Below are 23,559 nucleotides of genomic sequence, written 5' to 3'. Positions count from 1 at the left end.
ACCGATTTTTGTAAATTAATAATTCAATTGATGAAATTATTTAATTACTACATTTTGCCCGCGGCTTCGCTCCCGTCATCTGACTTCTCTACTTTACCCTATTTTTTTTTTCATAAGAACCTTCTCCTGACAATAACAAACACAACAAAAAAAGAATTAGCCAAATTGGTCCAGGCGTTGTTGAGTTATGCGCTTACCAACACATTTTGCGATTCATTTTTATATTATAGATTATAATTTGTGTAATTGAAAATGATTCAAAACTTTGTTTTACGAAACAAAACGTTAGTTAAACGTTGTTAGGTTAGTTTTCTCAAATTTAAACCTTATAATAAGTAGGAATAGTTACATAAAACTTTAACAAAACCCATACTCATGTTATTCCAAGAAGTAGGTAAATGATAGGAGTGTAAACATAGCTTATATTTCATCAGATGTAATTAAGTTCATTGGAAAGGATCTGTCAGGTAAAGTTGACTGATGCAATTTAAACGGCGCTTGCACCGAGCTTTGCGAATTGCGCGCCATAATTATGTCTGACGTAAGAAGTCATTATGTCGTATCAGATCATGTTTTGTTTTAGTCCTTATTTTATGTTGCATTACAATTAGGGATCAAATAAATAGACTTGCCTTTTTGTAATAGGATAAGCTTAGACATTTCATACGAGATGCACATTGTATACCTAAGCTTTTATTTCAAATAGATGTCTACTTTCGTCCCTAATCCTACATTCGTGAGTACAATAATAAACCTAACTTGTACAAAGCTTTTAGTGCCGACAAACGCTGACATTCTCGGCCGCGACACGAGTTCATTTCGTAACACCTAATAGGCGATAAAGCATCGATTTTCACACAAAGAGAGGTTAGTGGCGCAACAGCGACCCCTTTTCAATAAAATTCACATTTTCTTTCACAAGTCGGGTGTTGGTGCCTGGGTAACATTCATGACGGAGTTTAGTGACTTCCGAAGTAGCAGGTTATCAGACGTGGGGGTACGGGGCAGGGTGCGCGCGGGAGGGGAGAGGGAAAAGCTGGATGCTGGTGGTGGATTCGCGCCCCCGCATTCTAGTCCCGGCGCTCGGCGCGCTCGCTCGCGCCTCCCTGTCCGCGCGACTCGCTCATTACGCGTCAGCTTCTCTATTTTATTTACTTACGCAGCGTCTGATCGTCTTTTTCTATTACGTGTGACGGAGGTTTGTTGTGAATGAAGTGTCGATGTGATTTTGACGGTTCCTTTTGTCTTTGTTTTATGGCAATTTAAAGTATTTAGATTGCTTTACAACGAATAAATATTTAAAGATTGATAAAGCACAAACAAAAACTAATTTAGTTTTAAGAAACGATTCACAAAACTATTCCAACAATACGATAAGGATAAGAATAGCATTACAAATGGCAAGTGTTTATTGTGTCAACAATCTGGGTATCTAGTTATAGTATTTTATTCTTCCTGTAACGGTTAACTGATATAAGCATAGATTAATTTATGTCAAGTAAAATATTATAATTGCTAAACTATCGATTAAAATCGCAGTTTATAAACATGAGTCTGTATGCCGCTCGATCCGGCTAGATTGCTAAGTGAAAACTCTTGGCTTCATTAACTAGCCACTATATAATAGACACTTATTAAAATAAATAGGTACCTAATCGCTTTGCTATCGTGTATGTGTGAACTGACAGCACCCTATTTGTATTCATATGAACGCCAGCGTCGAAACGACCGTCAATATATTCAGTAATTTTGTGCGAAAAACAAACACAAACAAAACTGAATTAGGTAATGAAATGAAATGTGATTAACAACGTATGTGTTTAACATTACAGCAGCTAGCATTTATTATTAGTGAAATGTGTTTAAACGGTCATAGGCAGCGTTAAATTAAATTACTTTAAATTGTATTTATAGAATGTTTTATGTGTACAAAGTTTCAACAAACGTTAAGCTGTACAAATAAATGAGTGAAATGATTTACTTTGCAACATAAACAGAACGTAGGTCGCGGTCGATGAATTAAACATACTCAAGATTTATTGTTTGTGAATGTAAATAAGTACTTAAAACCGCCAAGATGCATAAATATTTTCATTTAGCTTTAAACTAATTTTATTACATGGTAAATGGACTTTGACTAGGTACCTAGGATAAACATCGTAGTATACCATAGTACGAGTATATGGGATCTGATTCCCATGTGCCGTCCTACTCTACTTGTCGGGCACTCGTGCAATGTGGCCTCACACGCTAGTAAAAACCATAAAACTGCGCTTTCGATCCGGACCCGCCGCTCGTGGGCGAGTTTCTATCTGGGATGATAACCAAGTACAGTCGCGTGCGAAACTCGCTGGCCCTTTATGACGCCGACTCTTAATTGGGGGCAATGTTTATGTAACGCAACTTTATACATATTTTACGAGCTATATACAACGCCCAATATTTACACCACCCAGCGCAGTAAACACATTTTAATTATTTTCTTTTATTTTTTCTCAGTTAAACCCAATTTACTTTCTCATTCCAGTTTTAATTTGTTTTGCGCATTGAAAAGAATGTCAAGTATCTTATTCCTTCCGGGAAAGTTTGTATTTACACGGGACTCGTTAATGTTTACATTGTCCAACATAGACTCCTCATTAAAATGAACATCGAAAAACAACTTAATCCAAGCTTAAGTTGGGGACTGTCCAAATTTTGTTTTAATTGCCGTGTTATTGTAGTTATTAAATATGAAATCATATTCTTAAGGATAATTTTGGCTTTTAGTACGCCAAGGGGATTCCAAGTTAAAAAGGATTTTAACTTCTTTTTCTTTACACAAATGAATTTCTTAGAGTAAAAGGTAAAGTTTGGAGTTATTTTAAAGTTAGAGACGTGACAAAAATTATAAAATGGACCTCTGAGGTACTAGATAAAACATCGGTTTAAAATTCATTACCTTTACTAAAGGTGCGCATCAAACATCTTTTGAAATTGTAGCAAGGATTCCTTAGATTAGCAAGCGAATCAAAATTCAAAAAATAATTTAGGCATTGACGTTACCAATCCATCATACAAAGTATATGGATATTATTCACAAGAAAAGTGCTTCTATGAAGTACGCGATCGGAAGCCTAAGCTGGATTGGCAACTTTCTTAATACGTCCTTACACTACCATCGCTCTTGATGTCAAGTCGGGCCACTTAAACACGAATCTATTACGGAAAATAACACGCCACGGCTAATAACCACGGATGGGACGAGCCAGAGTAATAACTTTTTAATAAATAAACTGTACTTTTAGATTAAATCAACTGATAGTACACTTCTGCTTAGGTTTGTACTGTAGGTCCGGTATTATGGTTCGGTATAAAAAGGCCAAAGAAAAGAGCAATTTAAGCCAAAAGGGTGTCGGAAAAACCATCTTATTCTTAGACGGTTCAGTAAACCTGTGATAGATAGAATTCCAATCAATTTCGACAAGGTCTATCGAGAGTAATCTGCCAGTGCGCGATACTTGCTGTCTGAAACGATTTACGTTACATTTTCATATTTCCGTTACTTGGCAAATATTGTAACTTATTCGATGAGATTTCTCAGAATAGACGGACTCAGAACTCCTTCAAAATCAAATGGTCGGTGTAGGAGAACCGACTTGAACTGAAAAGCTTGTATAAGTACCTATAGTTTTAATCCATTAATTTTCTTTATTAATCAATAAAAAATAATGTTTCATTTTGGCTGAGTATTCCTTGTTTGCTCATCTAATTTAAAAATTTAATTTTAGCTCTGTAATGGCGAAAGTTTTAATTTCTAGAGAGGGAGGATACCTATCTAGTTTAGACTAGCATCTGTCGTTATTTCTGTCATAACAATCAAAGTACCTACCAATTTATTCTGTCGCACTCGTTATTATGTTCTCTATTGTCAATTTCATATAAGTTGAACATACGTTTTAATCTATCTTTTATAATTTCTGAGCTTAAGCTTAACTTTTTGTCATAATATAAGTGCTAGTTTCACTTCAATTTTTTTGTTAAACATCATCTTGCTGGCCATTTCCCATATTATTATGAATATATTAACTCAATGTTGAACTCATTATGTTCAATTATATGAAGTAGTGCATCATTTAAGACCTGAACACTGAAAACCTGACTTTAGAGGGACTGGTCCTATACATATGGAACCACAGCTTGTTTAATCAGCAAGTACAAGTACGCGAATATTGTTATTCATGTATGCATACACGTGCGTTCCCATACATACAACAGATCCTACGATCTACCCACAAATCGAACGTGGATTTGCCATGGTAGGTATCGGTACGGTACTCGGAATCCATTTTCTCTCCTTTGACAAAGCCACGAATAAACCCTGGTATTAAAATATTCCCATTAAGGAAAGGATGTTGCTCATCATATTCGTAAAACCTTGACATTTCTCGAGTTTTCTGCGAACGGGTGAACTTTATGTAATATGGAGGTGGCTTAGAATACATCTCGGCAACATTCAAAATTGTACGTGGGATCATCCGCCACACAATCGACGGAAATGTTCAAAATAAATAACAGACGTGAGATAAAAACGTTTTTTGAATTTGATTACTTAGCTACGCGTATCAACTCTTCATACGAAAAAATAAATGCTTATAAAAATATGGATATAACATAAGAACTTTCGACGATTAATCCGCAGAAAGGAACGCAATTTATTTTTTGCTATTTACATTTAACTATTCTCGTCTATGCCCTGAATGTTACAAGATAGGTCACAAGTTTAAACTTTATTTGAACTTTGACATTGCAGACTAGTAACGATTTTGAGAAATGAAAGACTTGAAAGATACTGTTCTATTTCATAGGCTTTAGGCAGTTTTTGCGATTAGAAAATTAATAGTTCTCCTGTACCTACGCCCGGCCGCCAACGTTTGAGAAAAATAAACATAATTACGTTGTCTGGCTGTGTTATTGTAAAATGTTGTGTTATGAACGCTATTGTATCTGGGCCCGTAACTAGTAGTGTTGGTTATATCATATAACATCGGTTATCGCTATCATCTAAGTAAGTATCTACAATACATAGGACCTAGGTATCTATTTCACTCTACGTTATATAAAAAAGTTGAGGGACCGAAACCGTAAAATCCGATGAGGTTTAAGATTCCTTACACATTCTGAATTGAAAAAGATATATGTATGTAATACAAAGCCTAAAAGTGATATAATATTTTTATCCCTAGATATATAGACTTACATACTTGAAATTTTATTTCAGAAATAAAAGAATAAATAAAACGTTAAGTAACTCCAAAACGTACTGGGCGTCCAATATGGTATCTGATGCAAATGCATGCACGAGTGATTTACATACTGTGTTGTAAAAGAGTTTGAATGGTGACCAACTGACCTGTGACACGAAATTCTTATTTTTAATTAAACTTTGTTTAATTGTTCAATGTGCGTTCACGTACCTATATAAATATCCAAATTAATTGAATTAAAATGATGACAAGTAGTGGAATATTAGAGAATCTCTTATATTATCTTAACTTACCTACCGAATCTAACACTAAAAGTTTTTTTCACGGGAAAATTTTATATAAAGACTGTGTAAAATAACTAACTTTATTCTTTACGCTTTTTCCAATTAAGAAAACCTACATTTTTATCACATTATAACTAATTCTGAACTTACAAAATTACTAAAATTGCTCTCAAAATGAAGATAGAAACTAAGAAATATTATGCCACTCGATCACTATTAATTCTCAGGATTTTTCTAGGCATTTTAAGGCGCCTGCAAATGACACTCTGTCCTGTTCTATTCAAATAAGTAAAGGAGGCGTGGTTTAAAAGAGACGAATGGGTGTGAATTTGACAGAGGTTGTTAATTATATGGTCGTCAGTGTCGATCGCGAGCTCCTTGCGGTTTCAAGGAAAATTACGACCCACGTACATGGCTCGTTTAACACGCGCACAGTTTAATGAAGTCGTAAAAAAGGGAAATTCAAAGGTCTGACTAGGAGATTTCTTTCTCTCTGTAGAATTTGTTCTTTTACGCAAATGTATATGCAAATGTATAACGCATATGTAATGTAAACGTGTAACAGGAATGCGTAATTTATGGTTTGAATTTCTAAATCTTATCTAATTGGTGGTTAACAATTGAGTATTCTAGAATATTTTCTTTTTCATTACTGCCCACATAAAAAGTAGTAGTCAAAGTGTTGGCAGTAAATCATAGGGATTCCCTATAGTGGTTATTTTAATTACTTTCACTGCCTCTTGTTTACTTTATAACAGAGAAAAGCAAATTAATAAGCTTCTCGAACTCCGACCCAATATTGTGGTTTATTGGGTCTCGAGTTTGTTTAAGTATAACACACACTTTAATATCCTCGTGTACACTAATATAACACACAAAAGAAATAGGAATCAAGGACTTAAACATCTGAACAAAACGTGGCATGTCTAGAAACTTTACACAATTTTTAAACGAAACTTTAAATTAAAAAGTTCTGAAAGCGGTTTGTAGCGTATTTTTTCCTTTTCATTGTACACTTGTACTCGTCAAGTACACGTAATACAATTGCAGTTAATTGTCTGCAAAGTTCGAGTTAATGTGTTTTGTTCCATAACTCATTTTTATAAAGCTTTTCATAACCTATCCATAAACAACTTTAAAGTGAGTTACACAACTTATAAGCACCAAGTTATTACTTCTACAAACGAGTTTTTAGGATTGGACAAATTAAATTGTGGTTTTGTTTTATACGTTTTGATTAGCTGTAAAAATTTAACTTTACTGAACAGTTAGTCATTATTTGTACAATCAAACTCGTTTAGATCATGCCGCCCGCAATGTGGGGAGTCCGAATAGAATAATGGCGCGGTGTAATTGACGGGTCCCTGAAGTTCGGAGTAATTAATTTTCGACTCGCTCCGATCTATCAGAGTTTACATGGAATTAATAAGGATTTTGGGAGGGCGATAAGCGCGCCTTTTTAAACAGCGACCACACTTGTGCGCGTGGTTCCGACAGGGCAGACCTCGTTTTCGAAACACGCCTAATTTGCATGCAAAACTTTTCATCAAAGTTATAATCTAAGCCACAATATTGGCAACCGGGCGCGCAAATAACTTCTCAGTGCTACTTAACCCGAGTATAACGTTTCAATAAGCTGTGATTCGGTACGTCAAGGTAAGCGATATACGCTAAATTAATAGCTGTCTTATTCAGAAAATAGAATTTGAATAATTATCAAGTTTAAACAACAGTTTTGAAGTTGTGGTTTTGAAATGCTCACAAATGTAATGAACAATTTTAAGCAGTGTTAAGTACAGCCTCGTGCCGAAATGATTGCTCATTATAACGTACATAGGTACCATTGAAGCATTGAGGACTTTAATTCTTTTCAACATAATGTAGAATATATACCTAATAACATAGTATGTTAGGTAACGCTTAATAAGTGGTTATGCTGTTATTTGTTTTAAGCATGATCGATTTGATATGTACTTACAATTCACATTTTTTTCGGTTCAAATATAAAAAAAAAAACATTTTGTTCCTTTGTTAATTTCCAGCAATAACCTCTAGGTTCAGAGGGCGCAATAAATTACTGCGTAACGCTGTATGTCGGAAAAAACCGTCTCAGAGCGATCTTTTATTTCTTTCTAACCGTCTTGTATCTCTGGACGTAGATAAAAATAAACTACATCTTCATAAATTTTCTTTACCTGCCTTGTGTCCAATAACATGTTGTACAAAGCCTTTCGTTTATCTTATTTAATATTTTATTTGATAAATGTAGGTAATGTAGGCGGCTCGGAAACATTCGAGTCGTGTAGTGGGGTCCATATTAGCATTCAACGTGTTTAGTTATTCAAAAGCAAAATTTTGTGGACCGCAAATTCTACTGGTATGCGCTAATTTGAGTCACTGTCTACAGATTAAATAAGGCGGGCTTTGGACTAGCCACAGATATCTAGGAGACTAGCATTGCAGCTGTATCGTAGAAATCCTTATCAAAGTTTGATTGCTCAATCAAACAGCGTCGTGTAACCGGCTCTGGAATGCCAGGAATTATTAATGCACTAGTTTGCTTTGCCCGCACACCTTAATTGTAACTGACGGTTGTTGTTTATTCACGTTTCACTGGTCCATTTACGCTATTTCGCTACGGGAAAGTTATTAGAACTACTCATGTTTTTATCTTTCTGTGATGTAGGCCTGAGTTTTTAAATGGATATGTTTACTGAAGAATTTTATTGAAACACCATTTTAAATAGAATTCATCCTTCCTAAAGATTTTGAATTTACAGTCGTTTTTGGTCTCATGTTGCATGGTTATAGTCCAATAATATTAGAGTGCACTCAGACTATTGTACTCAAAGGGAGTAGCGATGCGTTTACCTACTTTAATTTTGTAATAGGTACCTGTCTTTTCTAGTATTAGATTGGGTAGAAAACCTAAATTGATTACCCAATTCATTGTCAATCAATTCCAGCACATGTTTTTATTTGGTGGTAAATTAAAGGCAATATTTACTGCGTTCGAAAAACTAAGCGACGTTTATTAGATTTACGATGTCCTCCGAGAATACTCCACAAGGTAATTACTTATTAGATATTGCGGTAGTATTTTTTATTTACGGATACATTTACGAGGAAACCGCCACCGTATAATTACTTCGTACGATACAATTTATTTCCATAGCTCTTTGATATAATATTAAGCAAAGGCTAAAATTAGTTCTATACAAATATTACGTGGACGTTTTGAGACTTAGAGGTCTGTCTTCAAGGACACATTTCAATCCTCCTATGTAAAAATAATAGTAGTCTTATACTAACTACCTTGTTTATGATTCTTTAACTTATCAAATCAGTACCTAAGCATTACTTTATGACTATAAAACATACAGTTCAATACATAATCACTGACCCCATTTAGGGGAGCCGCCCCTAAATCGTAAATAACTAGGTATCACGTGGTTCGGAATCACGACGTGAATGAAGAAATTTATTACAGTCGCGCAGAAAAATAAGTCCCTGTTTATTGCTAGAGAGGAATAGTATTCCACTTATATTATTTGTTAATGAGACCCTTTATGGGCGCTGATAGCAAAGGTTAAGGGTGTTTAATGGTAATAGAAACGTAGAATATAAATGAGCTTTCTAGGAATACTGAGTTAATTATTCTTACAAGCCAGTCGCATGTATGTACTGGATGTTTTTTTTTGTACTTTACGAGTGGAATTTTTTATTAAAATCATTACATTTTTAAGTGTAACTAATGAAGTGTTAACACACCGTGATCAACTTTGGAAATTAAATTTCTCCGTGTAGGTAAAAAATTACCATGCTGCATTCGAAAGAAGTCGTATTTGAATAAATCATTCAAAACTATATCAGGGCCTATACGGGAATGACAGCGTCGATATCGAGTCACATTCAATGGAAAAAATCGAGTGCTCAACCGGTATCATCGCGATGTTTGCCGAGAATATGTGAACGCGTGTGAGAAGGTATCGATTACCACGCCGACAACGTTAATATCGAGTCAGAAAATCATAGACTTTTCGTATTACACCGCACTAATGTGCGGTAAAGGGAAAACGCCAATATTTTACCTTTTTTGTCGGGTTGTTGAGCTCTCGCACTGAAGGCCAGTACCTACTTTTTCTAGACTCGAATATTCCTTACCTTTACTTGAACACATTTGTGGAATTTATTTGAATAACCTTAGGTCTTATTTGACTATTGGAAAATTCATATAACTTAAAGATTAATATCTCTATCATAATATTTTGAGGTAAACTTTAACAAAATGACCTCCGTGAGACAAAGGGTCGATAGGATTACCCCAACTATCTGAGACAAATTCAGGTATTTCCCAGTAGATTCATAATTTAACGCTAAACTTCAGGCATACGATAGTTTGCACACTATTTGGCTGTCAGATTCGTTAATCTTTATTATCTAATGTTAAATCTGCTCCAACTAATCCGAATATTGAAGATTTATATACAGAGATATCTATGTGACCTATAGGGATTCTTTATTTATTGACATACTTAAAATTTTATTCAAATATTTACATAATATTTACATTAATTTTAAAAATTAAAAATAAACTTATATATACAACTTAAAACTAATACATAGCATCAAAAAATTGCTCCTCATCGCTGTCACCGGGTAATGTACCCAGAAGGCTGGCAGCATTGCCACGTTGGATGGCAATGCTCAACCTCTGTGCGAAATAAAAGCCAGCCCTTGGGTCACGAGAAGTGTCAACAAGGCGCTTAGAAATTTCCTTTGCAAGCGCGTGAGCACTCGGACCCCACGGCCCGAGAGTTTCAACCCCAAACGGCTCAAACATGTAATTCCCGATAAGGCTACTATATTTGCGCCGTTTGAGGTCTTCTGCTTGTGAAGCGGCGGAGCCGACACAACACGCAGTTCTAGGAAGATGGGATGGCGCAAGAGTGTCGACGCAGGTCGCGTCCCACACTAAAGTCCTACCCATCTTCCACGGAAATAGCGACATGCCGTCTGGTCTCTTGCCATCGTCGCGTGCCAAACCATTTGGTTCAAGTACGGCTGGCACGCCGACGGCAACAAGAGCCCGACGGATCACGTCGTTGATATTCGCATGTCGTGGTATGCGGCCCGCACTCCGGCTGCACGACAGGCCGTGGTGACCGAGGCTGTTGACAGCTTCCCCGCAGTGGCAGCGGTGAGGAGTGCAGCATGAAGCACCCAGACGCAGGCAGACAGCGAGTCTGAAAGTGGTGTCGTCAAACATGGTGCCTATGTTTGCCGACGGAAATGCGTGAAGCCAAAGACCTGACTCCCATTCACCCACAGCCAGTAGGCGTGCTCGCTCCGCAGAAGTAATTGACGTATCAATGAGATTTTTCCGTATTACTCTGCAGAGCGGCTCATCCCACTGTCTCTGGGAGGATGGGTTGGCGGGTAGATCGGTATTCGGGCATGTGACTTTCCAGGCATTAATAGCCTCCGCCAGGCATGGCACCTCAAAATTGATCAGTGTAATAGGTAGGATTTTCCTGATCAATTTGTCAGTGCCATGGACGGAGGAAATAAATGCCGGTAAACTAATACTGGAAATTTTGCGGACGCCAAGCCCACCCATACGGATGGGAAGTGTAGCTTGAGACCAAGCTTTGTCGTCCAAGGCCACATTTAAAATTGATGAAAGTGTGTGTCGAATTATTTTATCAATTTGATCCAAAAGGTTGATGTGCTTCCATAAATGAGAAGCACGCAAGATGTAGGTTAATTTGGGGCCAAAGCAGCAGTATCGTAGGATGGTGATGGCTGAATGTATATTAATTTTGAATAACCTTTCCGAAATATCATTGAAATTTTGAATTTTGTTCTCAATAAAATCCGAAAATGACTCTTCTAGTACTGGTGACCCCAGGAGGCAAAGAGAACTTTTGTCTATTATTTTTATGCCATCGGCTACTGCGTTAAAATTTTGGAGTGTCGTCTGTCTGTCGGTTGTGTCAGATATAAATAGTGACCTATATGAATAAAACATTAAAACGCGCGTACACTACGTTTTAATTTTATTCGCAAAATTGTACACGATAAGTGCGTAAACAAATTAGGTCTAGTACCGAACATCGAATAAATACCACTACAACACTCCCATGGAAACTAGGAGTCGAGTGGCTCGTTGATTTTTAAACGGGCTGTAAGCTAGTATCTCTATGCGAGTAGGGCTGGTAACGATATTAAAAAAGGAACCGTGAAAATCACTGAGCTTCGCACATGTGTGCTCGGTTTTATAATCCTGTTTCCCGTCCTTATTTGTTTGTATTTTGTATTTTAGTGTATTGAGTGCGTACAAAGACTTCGAAGTGAAGGAGCGATGGCGTGCTCTTGGATAATTTGTTTGGTAGCGTTAGCAGTGACGGTGGAAGCCACGCTGTATGACGATGATTACGACACATACACAAAGGTGTACGACTACAAAAGTGCAGGTAATTTTTATATTTAGTTACTAAGTTGTACATTTGGTTGGTTTGGTTTGGCAAATGCAACTGTAATTACTATATTCAACCATGGGTAACTAGTTTAACTGTGTACATTTACTCACTTGAATCATAGCGACTTAATACAACCACAGTGTTCACTTAAACCATATAAACTTTATTTAACTATGGTTACTCAATTTTATCGTGAGCTCACAACTCTTATGTGACCAATTTGATTTTCACCGTTATGCCACTCAATCGAACCGAATGGCGTCCTCTCAAATTGAGTTTTGTAACGAAGCCTTGAAGGCAATAGTCGTCGGAGCTTCTAACTAGATTTTGTTACTGCCTAAAGGGAATAGATTTGAACAATGCTCTGTATTTAGTTTTCACTAGTACCTACTAACATTTAACTTGGCTAAGACAAATATTTTAGGGTGGCTGGAATATAGCGATAAGCAATGTATAGTACCTACTTGTACATATACAATATTTTATATTAACAGTTGAGATTTAATGATAGGTCCGTCATGCACATTAAACATACCTATGTGTGAAAGCGAGCCCTCAATTCGGACAGTGAAACCATGCCCGAGAAGTCTACTTAGACTAAAACACTAATGCATTGTTAAAACGTAGCTCTCGTAGATGGTTTTAATACGATTAAGTACAAACAAGTCTAACTCACAAATTTACATAATGTTACAATAGGTAGGTACGTGTAAAATATAATATGGAAAACCAGCCACTTTACATTACACGATTGTTATGCTTACATTGTCCCACATGACACTTTACTACAGGTTGTGTTTTTTTGTAATAAAGTCAGTGTTTGCTTTGTATCACATACAATATAAAACAGTAAAATATGTCGACAATAAGACAGCACAAAGTATGAAATTCGTAGGCGATGCGCGTCGTAGCAGATGTGACGCTCGCCACGCTTCCGTAGCTCTAACGTAGCGCTACGCATGTAGAAAACCAATCTCGAAACTTTTCGTAGAACTTGGTTACGCGCACGAACTAAAATTCATTTCCGATGGGTCAACAAGGTGTCGTGTCGTTGTCGATCGCTGTTTCGCTTACTCGTCCACCTTAATTCGGACAACATAATAGACACAGCTCGCAAATATGCAAGCCAAGAGGCGAGTAACATATGCTAGTGCGCTCCAAAGCTCCCAGTTACGTCGGTAACGAATGCACTCATCGCTGTTGGCTGCAAGTAAGGCCCGGTAATACAATTTCCCGCTGCTCTGGCGCTATTGCCATCTTGGGGACAATTTGGTCTAATGCTTGTGCATCCCGAGTTCGCAACGAACATTGTTTAAAATATTTCGCGGAAATGGCCATAGTCGGCGGTGGATTTCAAGGAAATTGAAACTTTAATACACTTTTTAATTCCACTTTCAAGACAATAAAAGTGTGTTCTAAACCACAACAACATACAAATGAGCTCGTTTGTGATAGTTCGGTAAGAACACACAACACGTACATACCTCCTAAGCTCAAAGAAGTTTCACAGAAAAAAAATAGGTAGGTCGTACCCACTAGAAACCCGTTTTGAATATACGCGTACATACACACAGTTTGTTACAAAGCTCTTTTGAAACATAAAACCCTTGTTCAGTCACCTTTATTCTTTTGAAGCTTGCTCATAAAATGCTGTGATATTTTAACGAAAGAAACACAAGTTAGAAGTTAAAGGAAGATCAGTAATTTGGCATATCACGATTAAATAATTAAGTTATTTAATACATTTAAAAGTTTTATATTATCCTGAAGACTATCATTATTCACTTATGGGCAATTTTCCAATTATAATATTTTCAGTAGGCAATTTAGTTTACGGTATAAAGCAACATATATCCCTAATACCAGGAAAGGTATATAAAATTAAAAGGCAATGCGCTACTAACTCACATCAGGGACGACTAATTATAAAATCCAATTTCACAATAATTGGTTAAACTCATCTTTGGAGAAGCCACAGGATAAATATGAAACAGTTAATTGGGCTTGATATCATTATTCAAATTAAACCGCAACATGGAAGCCGATTATTTTGGGCGTTATTAACAGTTTGAACTAAACCAGGTCAATACCCATCAAACAACCGAAAGCATTATACTCCAAGCCGTCGTTTCATTCTTACTAACCAAATACTTGAAGACAGCTTGACAAGTTCAAAGGAACGAAACTCGAAAATCGACTGTGTGCGATTGAATGTGAACACGATATGTCATTACATCAATGAGAATCGTAGATACGAAGGGCTCCAGAGGCAATTTCGCGGACGGCAATTTTTGTCGCCATTTCGCGATAGAGTGATTCCATTCCACGAGAAGACATAGCTGTCGAACTAGCTTATCGGACGGGCGCAGCTCGCCGTATCTTCGATTCACCCACTTGTCTGGCCGCGGCTCAATACCACAGACATTTATAGCCTTTTTTTGCGGACCCGATTAGTGATTCACGTATCTATCGGCCGTATAACAACTGCGTGACTAAATTGCGAGTTCGAGTAATAGGACCGTACCCGACAGATTAATTAACTGTACACTGTCGAATAATCTCTTTGTTCTCCACTAACGACTCGTAAGGATACTTGCATAGGGGTTAATAAGCCAAATTAACTACGATAATTGCCTATCAAATATTTGATGACACATTCTAGTTTGACGTTTCAGGAATGTTTGTCTGTGTAATGAATGAGCTTGCCTGTTTAAATTATATGCAATATCCTCTGAGAGTCGTGAAAAGAGACAATAATCCTTTGAGCAGTAAAGGATTTTGCTACTAACTGAGCTAAATACTTCTTCAGTAACAACATAGCAATTGGATATCTCACGTAAAACATTAATGAGAAAGTTGGAGCGATAAGCTTCAAACATGAATTGAAGCAGGACGGCTGAAAGAAGCTCCTATTAACATTCCAGCGTGAAGGGGGCAATAATGTGGGTGTTACACGGTGAACGTTTCACTCGAGCAAATGGCCGTGCTCCGGGGGTAAGGGTGTTCTGTTACGAAGCGGTATGCCCAACCGCATCGGTTACTGCTATCGGGGATACTAAAGCTATACCGATATGCTTTACTAACATAGAGGTACAATCTCCAAAATGACGGAGACAGCAAGATTGAAAATAACGTACCTAATAACCTTATTTTCTATATGACCTTCGTCGAGTCTTGAAAAATAGTCGGTGAAACGATCATTACCGGCGTTGGTAACATGAAATTTCTGAGAAAAACGTATCATATGTAGCAATTTTGCGCTCTATTTATATAAATGGTATTATATTATCTATAGCTATACTGTTAGATCTTTAGTTCCTTCACGAGATTGTAAATAAAAATATGGCTAAGCTGATATTACGTCTTCTGATCTTTGAACCAAAAGTAGGTAACTTAATATTAAATTCTGTCAGTTTTTAGCAACTCAGGTTTTTTCTTTAAGACGTTACAATAATTGTCACGATAACATTCATTTCACGTACATGCTTAGTATATAGTAGAACAAAGATACGCCAAGTTTTATACTTAGCGTTAAACGTGAAAAGATTATAAAGACAAGGCATGAATATAAACTGTAACGACGAGACTTAGAATAAGACTACTATAACATGCACATACAAACGTACAAAAGTTATTACCTAATATGACCCCTCTCAACGTTACCCTAAATTCTGGGGTAAAATTAGCCAACAGTTTGTAAGTGAAGTGTATACCTATTGTTAGTGAAGTTTTTTACGGCAAGTACGGTGCGAAATACCGTTTCACGTTCCAACAATCTCTGATGGTACACTTGAATTTATCGCACGGGTAACACTGTAAAAGGGCTACGTAGTCGTGGATGCCGGCGAGGCGATATTATTCGGCGGGGGTGCGTTTTGTTTACAAATTGCTTGGCGGCGCGTGCCCGCCCTGCCGCGCCTCGAATCACCTCGAGATAAACCGGCTGCTGCTACCCGCCGATAATTTTCTTAAACCTTGTTTTATACGCACGTTGAACGGTGATTTCAGCCGTAAATGGATTGATCCAGTTTACGGCGCCCCCTGCGAAGGCTGGAGGGAATTAGAGCGATGCCGTAAAATGGATATACTTAATAACGAAATTTTTACAAAAAATAATAAGTCTTTGTCCGATATTTGTCTGGAGGTTTAATTTAAAGGTTTGAAATTATCTATATCTATACATATAATAAATCTGTAGAAAAGTAATTTTTGTACATTGAAGAAATTGACAAAAAAAATAGCCAGCATTTTAAAGGATAACTAACAGAACCCATTTCCATCATTTTTGTCATTTTTGTCTGTTTGTCTGTTTGTCTGTTTGTCTGTTTGTCTGTTTGTCTGTTTGTCTGTTTGTCTGTTTATCTGTTTGTTTGTTCGGGATTCACGTAAAATCTACGAATTAAATGCAGACAATGCTTATATACAAAAATTCTACGTAACTTGGTGTATTACTTAGTTTTTGTTTCATCGAAATCGATTCACTCTATCAAAAGATATGATTAATTTTGTGAATTCAAGATGTAAAATATTACGACACGCAGTCTATTTGTCAAAACTGTACATTTGAATGTTGTACTTATATTAGTTGATCGGCCTATTATTAATCTTTACACAGAAAATCAGACCTTTATAAGTAACTTCGGAAGAAAAAAAAAATGAAAATTTTGTTTAGCCAAGGTTAAAGTAGCTCCATCTGTGGTAAATAAAATACATCATCAATTTGTCAAAGGAGCGAGGTGGTAAATGACAATATTACCATACATTCTTTATAGAGGATTATTATTTCAACAGATGGAGTTGTGTATTTTCCGTAATTCACCATATTTTAACACGTAGTGTAATTTTTCGATAGACATTTCAATAGTGTTTGTCAGTTTGCCGTGCCACATCAAAATCCAACTATAATTATTACCTTGATGAAAAGAAAATTAATAGTTCTCAGCCAAATTTAAAACGGTGCCATCTTAATTATTTTTTGAACATTATGTCAAAAATGTTGACTTTAGTGGAACTATTAATTATCATTTAAAGTTACAGATGGAGTTCATATCAGGATTTTTTCATAAACATAGTTTAGCTTATCTTCCACTAATGTGGTGGCCTTAAAACAAATAACTTTGAGTGAGTAGTATTAAGTAGACCTTAATTATTTTTTCTGATGCAAAATATGTAAACTTAATCCTAGAAGAAATGAGGATCTATCTCTCGCAAGCGCTGCTAAGCGTGAGGTAGAAGCCCAGATACAAAGAGCAGGTAAGAAATGGGAGCTCTCTCTATTTAATACCATACACACGTAAAATGCTTTATGCGTCTGAAAACGTACAAATTACGCGCCGCATTCCAGAGACATGCTTACTTTCAACTTCTGATCGCAAATACACTGTTCACGATTACGAACAGTCTCAGTAAGACCCGAGCCAAGTCTAAAAACCCTAAAAAACACCTTTTATATAAAACTACGTTTGATGTCATTTAATCACAAAGACAGAATTGTTCTCTGTTGCAAATCCTATCCACCTATATCCTATCCTAATCCAGAATGCATTGCAGGTGTGCATTGCACAAAAACCAATGGTATCCTATTCGAGAAGTCAAAAGAGTTGACCTGCCAACGTCTGCTTCTGCGCTAAGCAAGTGTTCTTCATAGTACCATCAGAATTACATTCATCGTTGAATGAGGTGAATAAATTTTCAGAAACCACAATAACAGTAGGAGCCAAAGCGTATTATCGCTTCATAGAGCTCTGATTGGCCCCAGGTGACCAAGTCAGGTCTGATTTATTGGTTCATCAGATCTTTGAAAGTGTTTCGGTGGATACTTACTGTCGTCCTGTTTACGTGTGACACAAAATATGGTATATAAACGTCCTCCGCAAGAGCGAAATTTTCCCGGTGTGCGGTAGTGACGCACAGTATACAACACTTCTGTTTCTTTTGATTTGCTGGCTCCACCAAGAAATGACAAATTGCGAGCGTACATTCTGAAAATCTTGGCAAAACTGCAGGTTTCAAGTACGAACACATGAAGTGGACTCTCACAGATACGTACATTTTGCCTATTCGTGAACTAATGCAAACATTTCGGTGGAGTCCCGGCTTAGGCCACCACATTAGGCGTGCACGATCCTCGGGCGTGTGAGTAGCGCGGGCGCCGCGCGTGCGTCGCGAGCGCGTTGCGTGAGCGTCGCGTTTTGCTGCCCTGCGGCATTTGCAGCGCGCTCGCGGCGCGCACGCGCCGCTCTCCTTGACGTTTAACTGCTAAGGCGTTTAGCGGGCGGCGGGGATAGCGGGCGAAGGGGTCAGAACGCAACTCGAGCGCCGCGTGCTCGCCGCGAGCGCGTCGCTTGCACTCTTCACACATGCCGCAGGGCAGCAAAACGCGACGTTCACGCAGCGCGCTCGCGACTCCCGCGCTACTCACACGCCCGAGGATCGCGCACGCCTGATGTGGGGTCAGCCTTACCATAGTGAGTAAGTGAAACTATCCTACCCTATGCACCTGCTGATGATGATGACTCATTTTATCATCCATCCAGCTATTCCCCAACTATGTTGGTGTTGGCTTCCAGTCACCGAATCCGTTTGAGTACCAATATTTTAGGGCACGCCACCATCGTGGCGGTAAGTCCCCTCTTTGAGGAGTGGCTCGGGAGGAGTCACGGCGCCCTCACGTACCGCATGACGCAGGTCCTCACCGGACACGGTTGTTTCGGGAGGTACCTGCACCGCATCGGTCGTGAGGAGGCGCCCGGGTGTCACCATTGTGCGGACAGCCCCGAGGACACGGTGGACCACACAGTCCAGGTGTGCCCCGCATGGGAAGGGCACCGCTGGGTCCTCGTCGAGGCTTTGGGCGGCGGCGACCTCTCGCGTCCGGCCCTGGTTCAGGCCATGGTCCGGGGCGAGAGGGAATGGGATGCCGTCGCCTCCTTCTGCGAAGCGGTCATGCTCGAGAAGGAGGAGGCGGAACGCCAGAGAGTTCGCACCTCTCATCCCGGCCGCCGCGCTGGACCAGGTAGACACCATGGGCGCCGGGTGTCGCGAGATGACTCCCGGCCACCGTAGGCGTGGGTCTGTGGGCGGTGAGTTCGGGTGGCTCATCGTCCCTCTGTCTTTCTAGACGACAGACCCGTGTCGACGGCGCGCGTTGTTCCACGCGCTCCTCAAAGAGATGTCAGCAACCCCAGCGGGGCCCAGCAGGGCCAAGGCCTGCCGGGGCTGCGGGTTGTTCGAAAGAGATACCGCGGCCCTGGTACATAAAAGGCCTATGACGGAACACGACGATTTTAGTCAGTAAGAGTCTGACACTCCCTCACCGCTGCTAACCCACAGCGGGAGGGGTCATTTGATGATTTTACGTCGCTAAAAAAAAAAAAAAAAAAAGTACCAATATTTTGCTTGGAGCGACTACCTATCTACCTATCTTCAATCCAGTCAACTACACAAGACGATATCCATGGTAAGACTGACAGACTTTCTGGCTTCTGATTAGTCGCAGCAGCTGCAGAAAATGTACAAATGACAGCTTTGTCAGACTCAAAGCATATAGACATAGATTATAGTTGTTTCCTGTTAAAATTACTTACGCACCATACGTAATAATTTTCCAAATTGGCTGACTAGATCCAGAGATATTCACAGCGTCACAAACTTTACTTCTTTTGTTTAGATAAATGGTCACATCCACAACACAACCTTGATGAATCTATGCGACTGCTAAGTGCTAATCCTAATTATACTGTCACGTGAAAGAATGCACCTACGGGATAAGTAGTATTTTGACTATTATATTGCCCACGCAGACGAAGTTGCGGGCAACAGCTAGTTATTAATAAAAGTTATACCAACAATATCCATCGTCTAACTCGTTTATCATAAAGTGACTTTGATATAATTTATAGTTGGCTTAGGTATTTGCATAAGAAATTACTCTTAAGGCACATTCTCTTTTGCTAGTTTTAAATGAATGCTATTAAAACAGTCTGTGGTCCCGCTTAAGCGAAACGAGATAATTTATATGAAATCATTTGTGTTCTTAAAAATGGCATTTTAGTATCCAAGTTATTTGTACCTATCTACTTGTAAATTCACAATATGCATTTTTATGTAACTTAGTTCAATATAAACAGACATGAAAGACCGTCGGATGTGTCAACATAGTCCCCGTCACATCTTGCAAATAAATTAAAAAGCACTAAGATCCTTTAGGGTGTCACCTCTCTAAATATTAACATTTACAAATGCATATTTGAGTCATTTTACAGTGACGTTTGGACAAGAAGTAATAAAAAATCACCCTCACGGAACCAGTGTAAACCTTTACCGATAATGCTGGATACTTTCGTCTTGTTTATCATTTTACTATTGTCTGCGATGTGCCTTGTGGCGTTTCTACTTATCTAATGAATGTTTTTTTTTTTGTCCATTACAGAAAGTCGCACGTGCACACAGGCAGAGTTCCGCTGCAAGACTGGAAGATGTATTCCGATGTCCTGGCACTGCGACAGTGAGAAAGACTGCCCTGATGGCTCAGACGAAGATCCTAGCACATGCAGTCAGTATCTCACTATAGTATAGCAGCGCCATTTTCTATATTACGAGTAAACTTGCCATAATAACAAGCATTTTTTAAAGTGTTTTGTGTGTGTTACACAGTGTGAACTCAAGAAATTCTCGCCAAATAATAACCTGGAATTTAATAACAAACTTATTTGCGTCGTACCTACCAAAACATAATTTAATTAAAACATTGTAAGACCGGAAAATGACGATGCAAAGTAGACATGTTTCTAAGTAAATTCTATGAATGTGTATTAAGTTTCTTGATAACGTTGAAAGCAACTTCAAGTTTGCGTGGCCGCCTACTTAGTTTATATTTGTGTGTGGAAAATAAGCGAACACTGTTATTTTGGCAAATTTACTTTAGGGTCGAGTTGGCAGTCACTCGCCTATTGTTTAGACGTAGAACAATGAAAAAACAAGGTCGCAAAATGACAAAGCCAGCGAGGGTATGAAAACTGGACGATCCTGTGATCCCGACCCGAGTTATCCCTTGTTATTGAAACCGAAAAACTTTTTACTAACCGCAATTTTGATTTTAACAATCTGCGCTAGAGGGCAATCAAAATTTATCATTCAGACCAATTTACTAGTATAAAAGCATAATGGACCGTTACTCTATGTAAAATGAAAAAGGTTTGATGTAGTAATAGAAAGGTTTTAAAACAAAAATATTTCGTCGGCTTTATGGAATATTCACATTTTAGTTAGCAAATCCGTAAGTGACTACTAATTCCATTCGATTGGAAATGTTTTTTTATCCCCATTATTCACGTACATAGTTAGATAATCTCGTATAGTAGATTTATTTTGCAGCAAGAGGTCAATGTAGTTAATAGCATAACATCAATTCAAGAACTGAAACCGTAAAAAATAATTATCTAACGATTTATGAGGAAACTTTTGAATACGCGTATTTTGTCCTCGGCGGGACACCCAACGTAGATTAAAATCTTAATTACGACCAACTTTTCAGGATTAAGTTTATAATCTTTGCCCCCACTTACCTGTTTCTACGGAGGATCAAAAATTAGCATCGCGTTTCAATCAAAATGTTTCCAGGACCTATCAAAGCAGTGCTTAATCAAATATTCAAATTTTATTTTAGTCCTAACGAGAAGACTCGTATCCTTTATGTAAAATATCATTACAGAAATGTAAATATGATCCTATTATAAGTAAGTCGGTAAACGTAATGTGAAAAATGTGAATATTCACAAAGACGCGAGGGTCCCCAAATGAATTTTTGCCGAGAGCCTGTGGTATTTAAATAAAACACGTAATACGAATTTAAACATTCCATGGGGTGCGTAGAGGATCGTGTTAATTTATTTATGGTTGGCACATGAGATAGCGGACAAGGAAGGGAATGTGCGATGAAAATTGTACTTGTTCATCTAGAGCTAAAGTCAAACTGCCATAACCTCGCGTACTGAGTCGTGTTTCTCTCAATAAGTTTGAAATTTTCTATCGATCGGTGGTTACGTGGCGACCATGGTTCGCCAGCGTCTGACGCACCTAATCTCCCAAACTCTCCACCTTGTCAAAACTTTCAAGGCGCGTAATCCTATTTATGTGAAACGATTGGCTTTGGGTACTCCTTATTTTTAATAAAATTTATGAAACAAAATGGCAGTTATAAGATGTATAAATATTTTCTCAGTTGAATTTAGTTTGAAAATGGCAGGGAAAATTTTATAGTTTGCACATCAGTGCTATGATGGATCTAGCTGAAAATAATAATGCCTTAGGGATTCGAGTAAGCTCCTAAATATAGGAGCTGATAGGTATTCTGCTCACAAAAACAGTACTACACATGAGCAATTTATATATTTTTACAACTTCGCATCACGAAAAAGTTTTTATTCATATTTGTTAAATAGCGATCACATAAATGTTTAAACTGGAAAGGCATAAAAAGACAATGTATTAAATAAACGACTGCCCACCCCATTATTCAAATGTGAAACGAGTAGAAAATTACGCGTTGGCTTTTTTCGTTTGTCGATCCATGGGAGGGTCACGCCATAAATTGAGATTTTTATCACCGACACTTTTCAATATAAGTGACCCGTAAAATTAACACGCCTTTTCACAATTTACTTTGCCTAGGTAGAAGTCCAGTTATTGTGATAAATCATAAACTTAAACATAATCCATAAAGCTCACCCGAAATGTAATGGTTTTTAGAAAATGATTTTATACAAAAGCAAGTTCAGGTTGTACGTAATTCATATACACAACCGAGCACAATTCTTAATTTGTTAATGTAATGCAAGCAAGCATTGTCAACAAAACGAGTTGATCCAGCGTCAAAGGGAGTTTTAATTCCTTGTTTCTCTCAAACTGCAGCAGTGTATAAAAAAGCTTGTGAAACTTTGCGAAGGTTTTATTTCAACGGAGGTGGGGTTATGGCAACCGCGGGCGTAACTTTGTACACTTAGAGCTACTGTAAGTCGTCCCACATAATGGAAAATCCTTTTTTATTTCGCAGGGACACGCAATGTTTTGTAGCCGACAATGTATAAGGTAGTTATATACACCAAGTTTATATAGCTAATCTGGCTTTGTTGTCCTTGTTGACAAATGTATTTATAACCAAGGTTTCAACTTGAACTGTGATGTTATTTCGTGGGATAAGCAAGCTTTATGGTGTCATGTCCTTTGTGAAGCAAGAGCAGTCGTAAGCTCGTGGATTTTATACATCGAGTAATATTGCTAGTCAGTGTATTTACTTTGCACATTATTTACCTGTGCCGTGACAAATGTTATCCAATATAGAATTTACGACATCGATCATGTTCGGAATGTATTACCGTTGGCTATGAAGTCATCTTTCAATGTCTATTGCAGTCTTATTATGTAGGTACCTACTTTTAACATGCAGGTGCGAGTTTATGGTATCTTTGTAATAAGGTGTAAACACAGTATAGGTAGATTAAATTCTAGCAATTAACAATTAAATGAAATTCCCTTGTCATAACTTCA

General features: G+C 38.0%; 1 protein-coding gene across 11 annotated transcripts in view; it reads left to right on the top strand.

Moving 5' to 3' along the window:
* Positions 1 to 23,559, top strand: part of LOC124633096 (low-density lipoprotein receptor) — a 174,832-nt gene that overhangs the window by 126,118 nt on the left and 25,155 nt on the right. For 8 of the 11 annotated variants that reach the window (XM_047168225.1, XM_047168212.1, XM_047168194.1 and 5 more), the window contains exons 1-3: positions 935 to 1,198; positions 11,856 to 12,006; positions 20,444 to 20,566. In XM_047168225.1, the coding sequence (XP_047024181.1) occupies positions 950 to 1,198; positions 11,856 to 12,006; positions 20,444 to 20,566 (523 nt within the window). In that variant the 5' untranslated portion in view covers positions 935 to 949. Of the gene's footprint in view, positions 1 to 934; positions 1,199 to 11,855; positions 12,007 to 20,443; positions 20,567 to 23,559 lie in introns of those variants that run through there. The other 3 variants (XM_047168259.1, XM_047168240.1, XM_047168232.1) reach the window with 1 other exon arrangement.

This window comes from Helicoverpa zea, chromosome 1 (assembly GCF_022581195.2).
Source record: "Helicoverpa zea isolate HzStark_Cry1AcR chromosome 1, ilHelZeax1.1, whole genome shotgun sequence".
NCBI lineage: Eukaryota > Metazoa > Arthropoda > Insecta > Lepidoptera > Noctuidae > Helicoverpa > Helicoverpa zea.
Note: the sequence above shows the minus strand (reverse complement) of the source record. Positions and strands in the feature narration are given on the sequence as shown.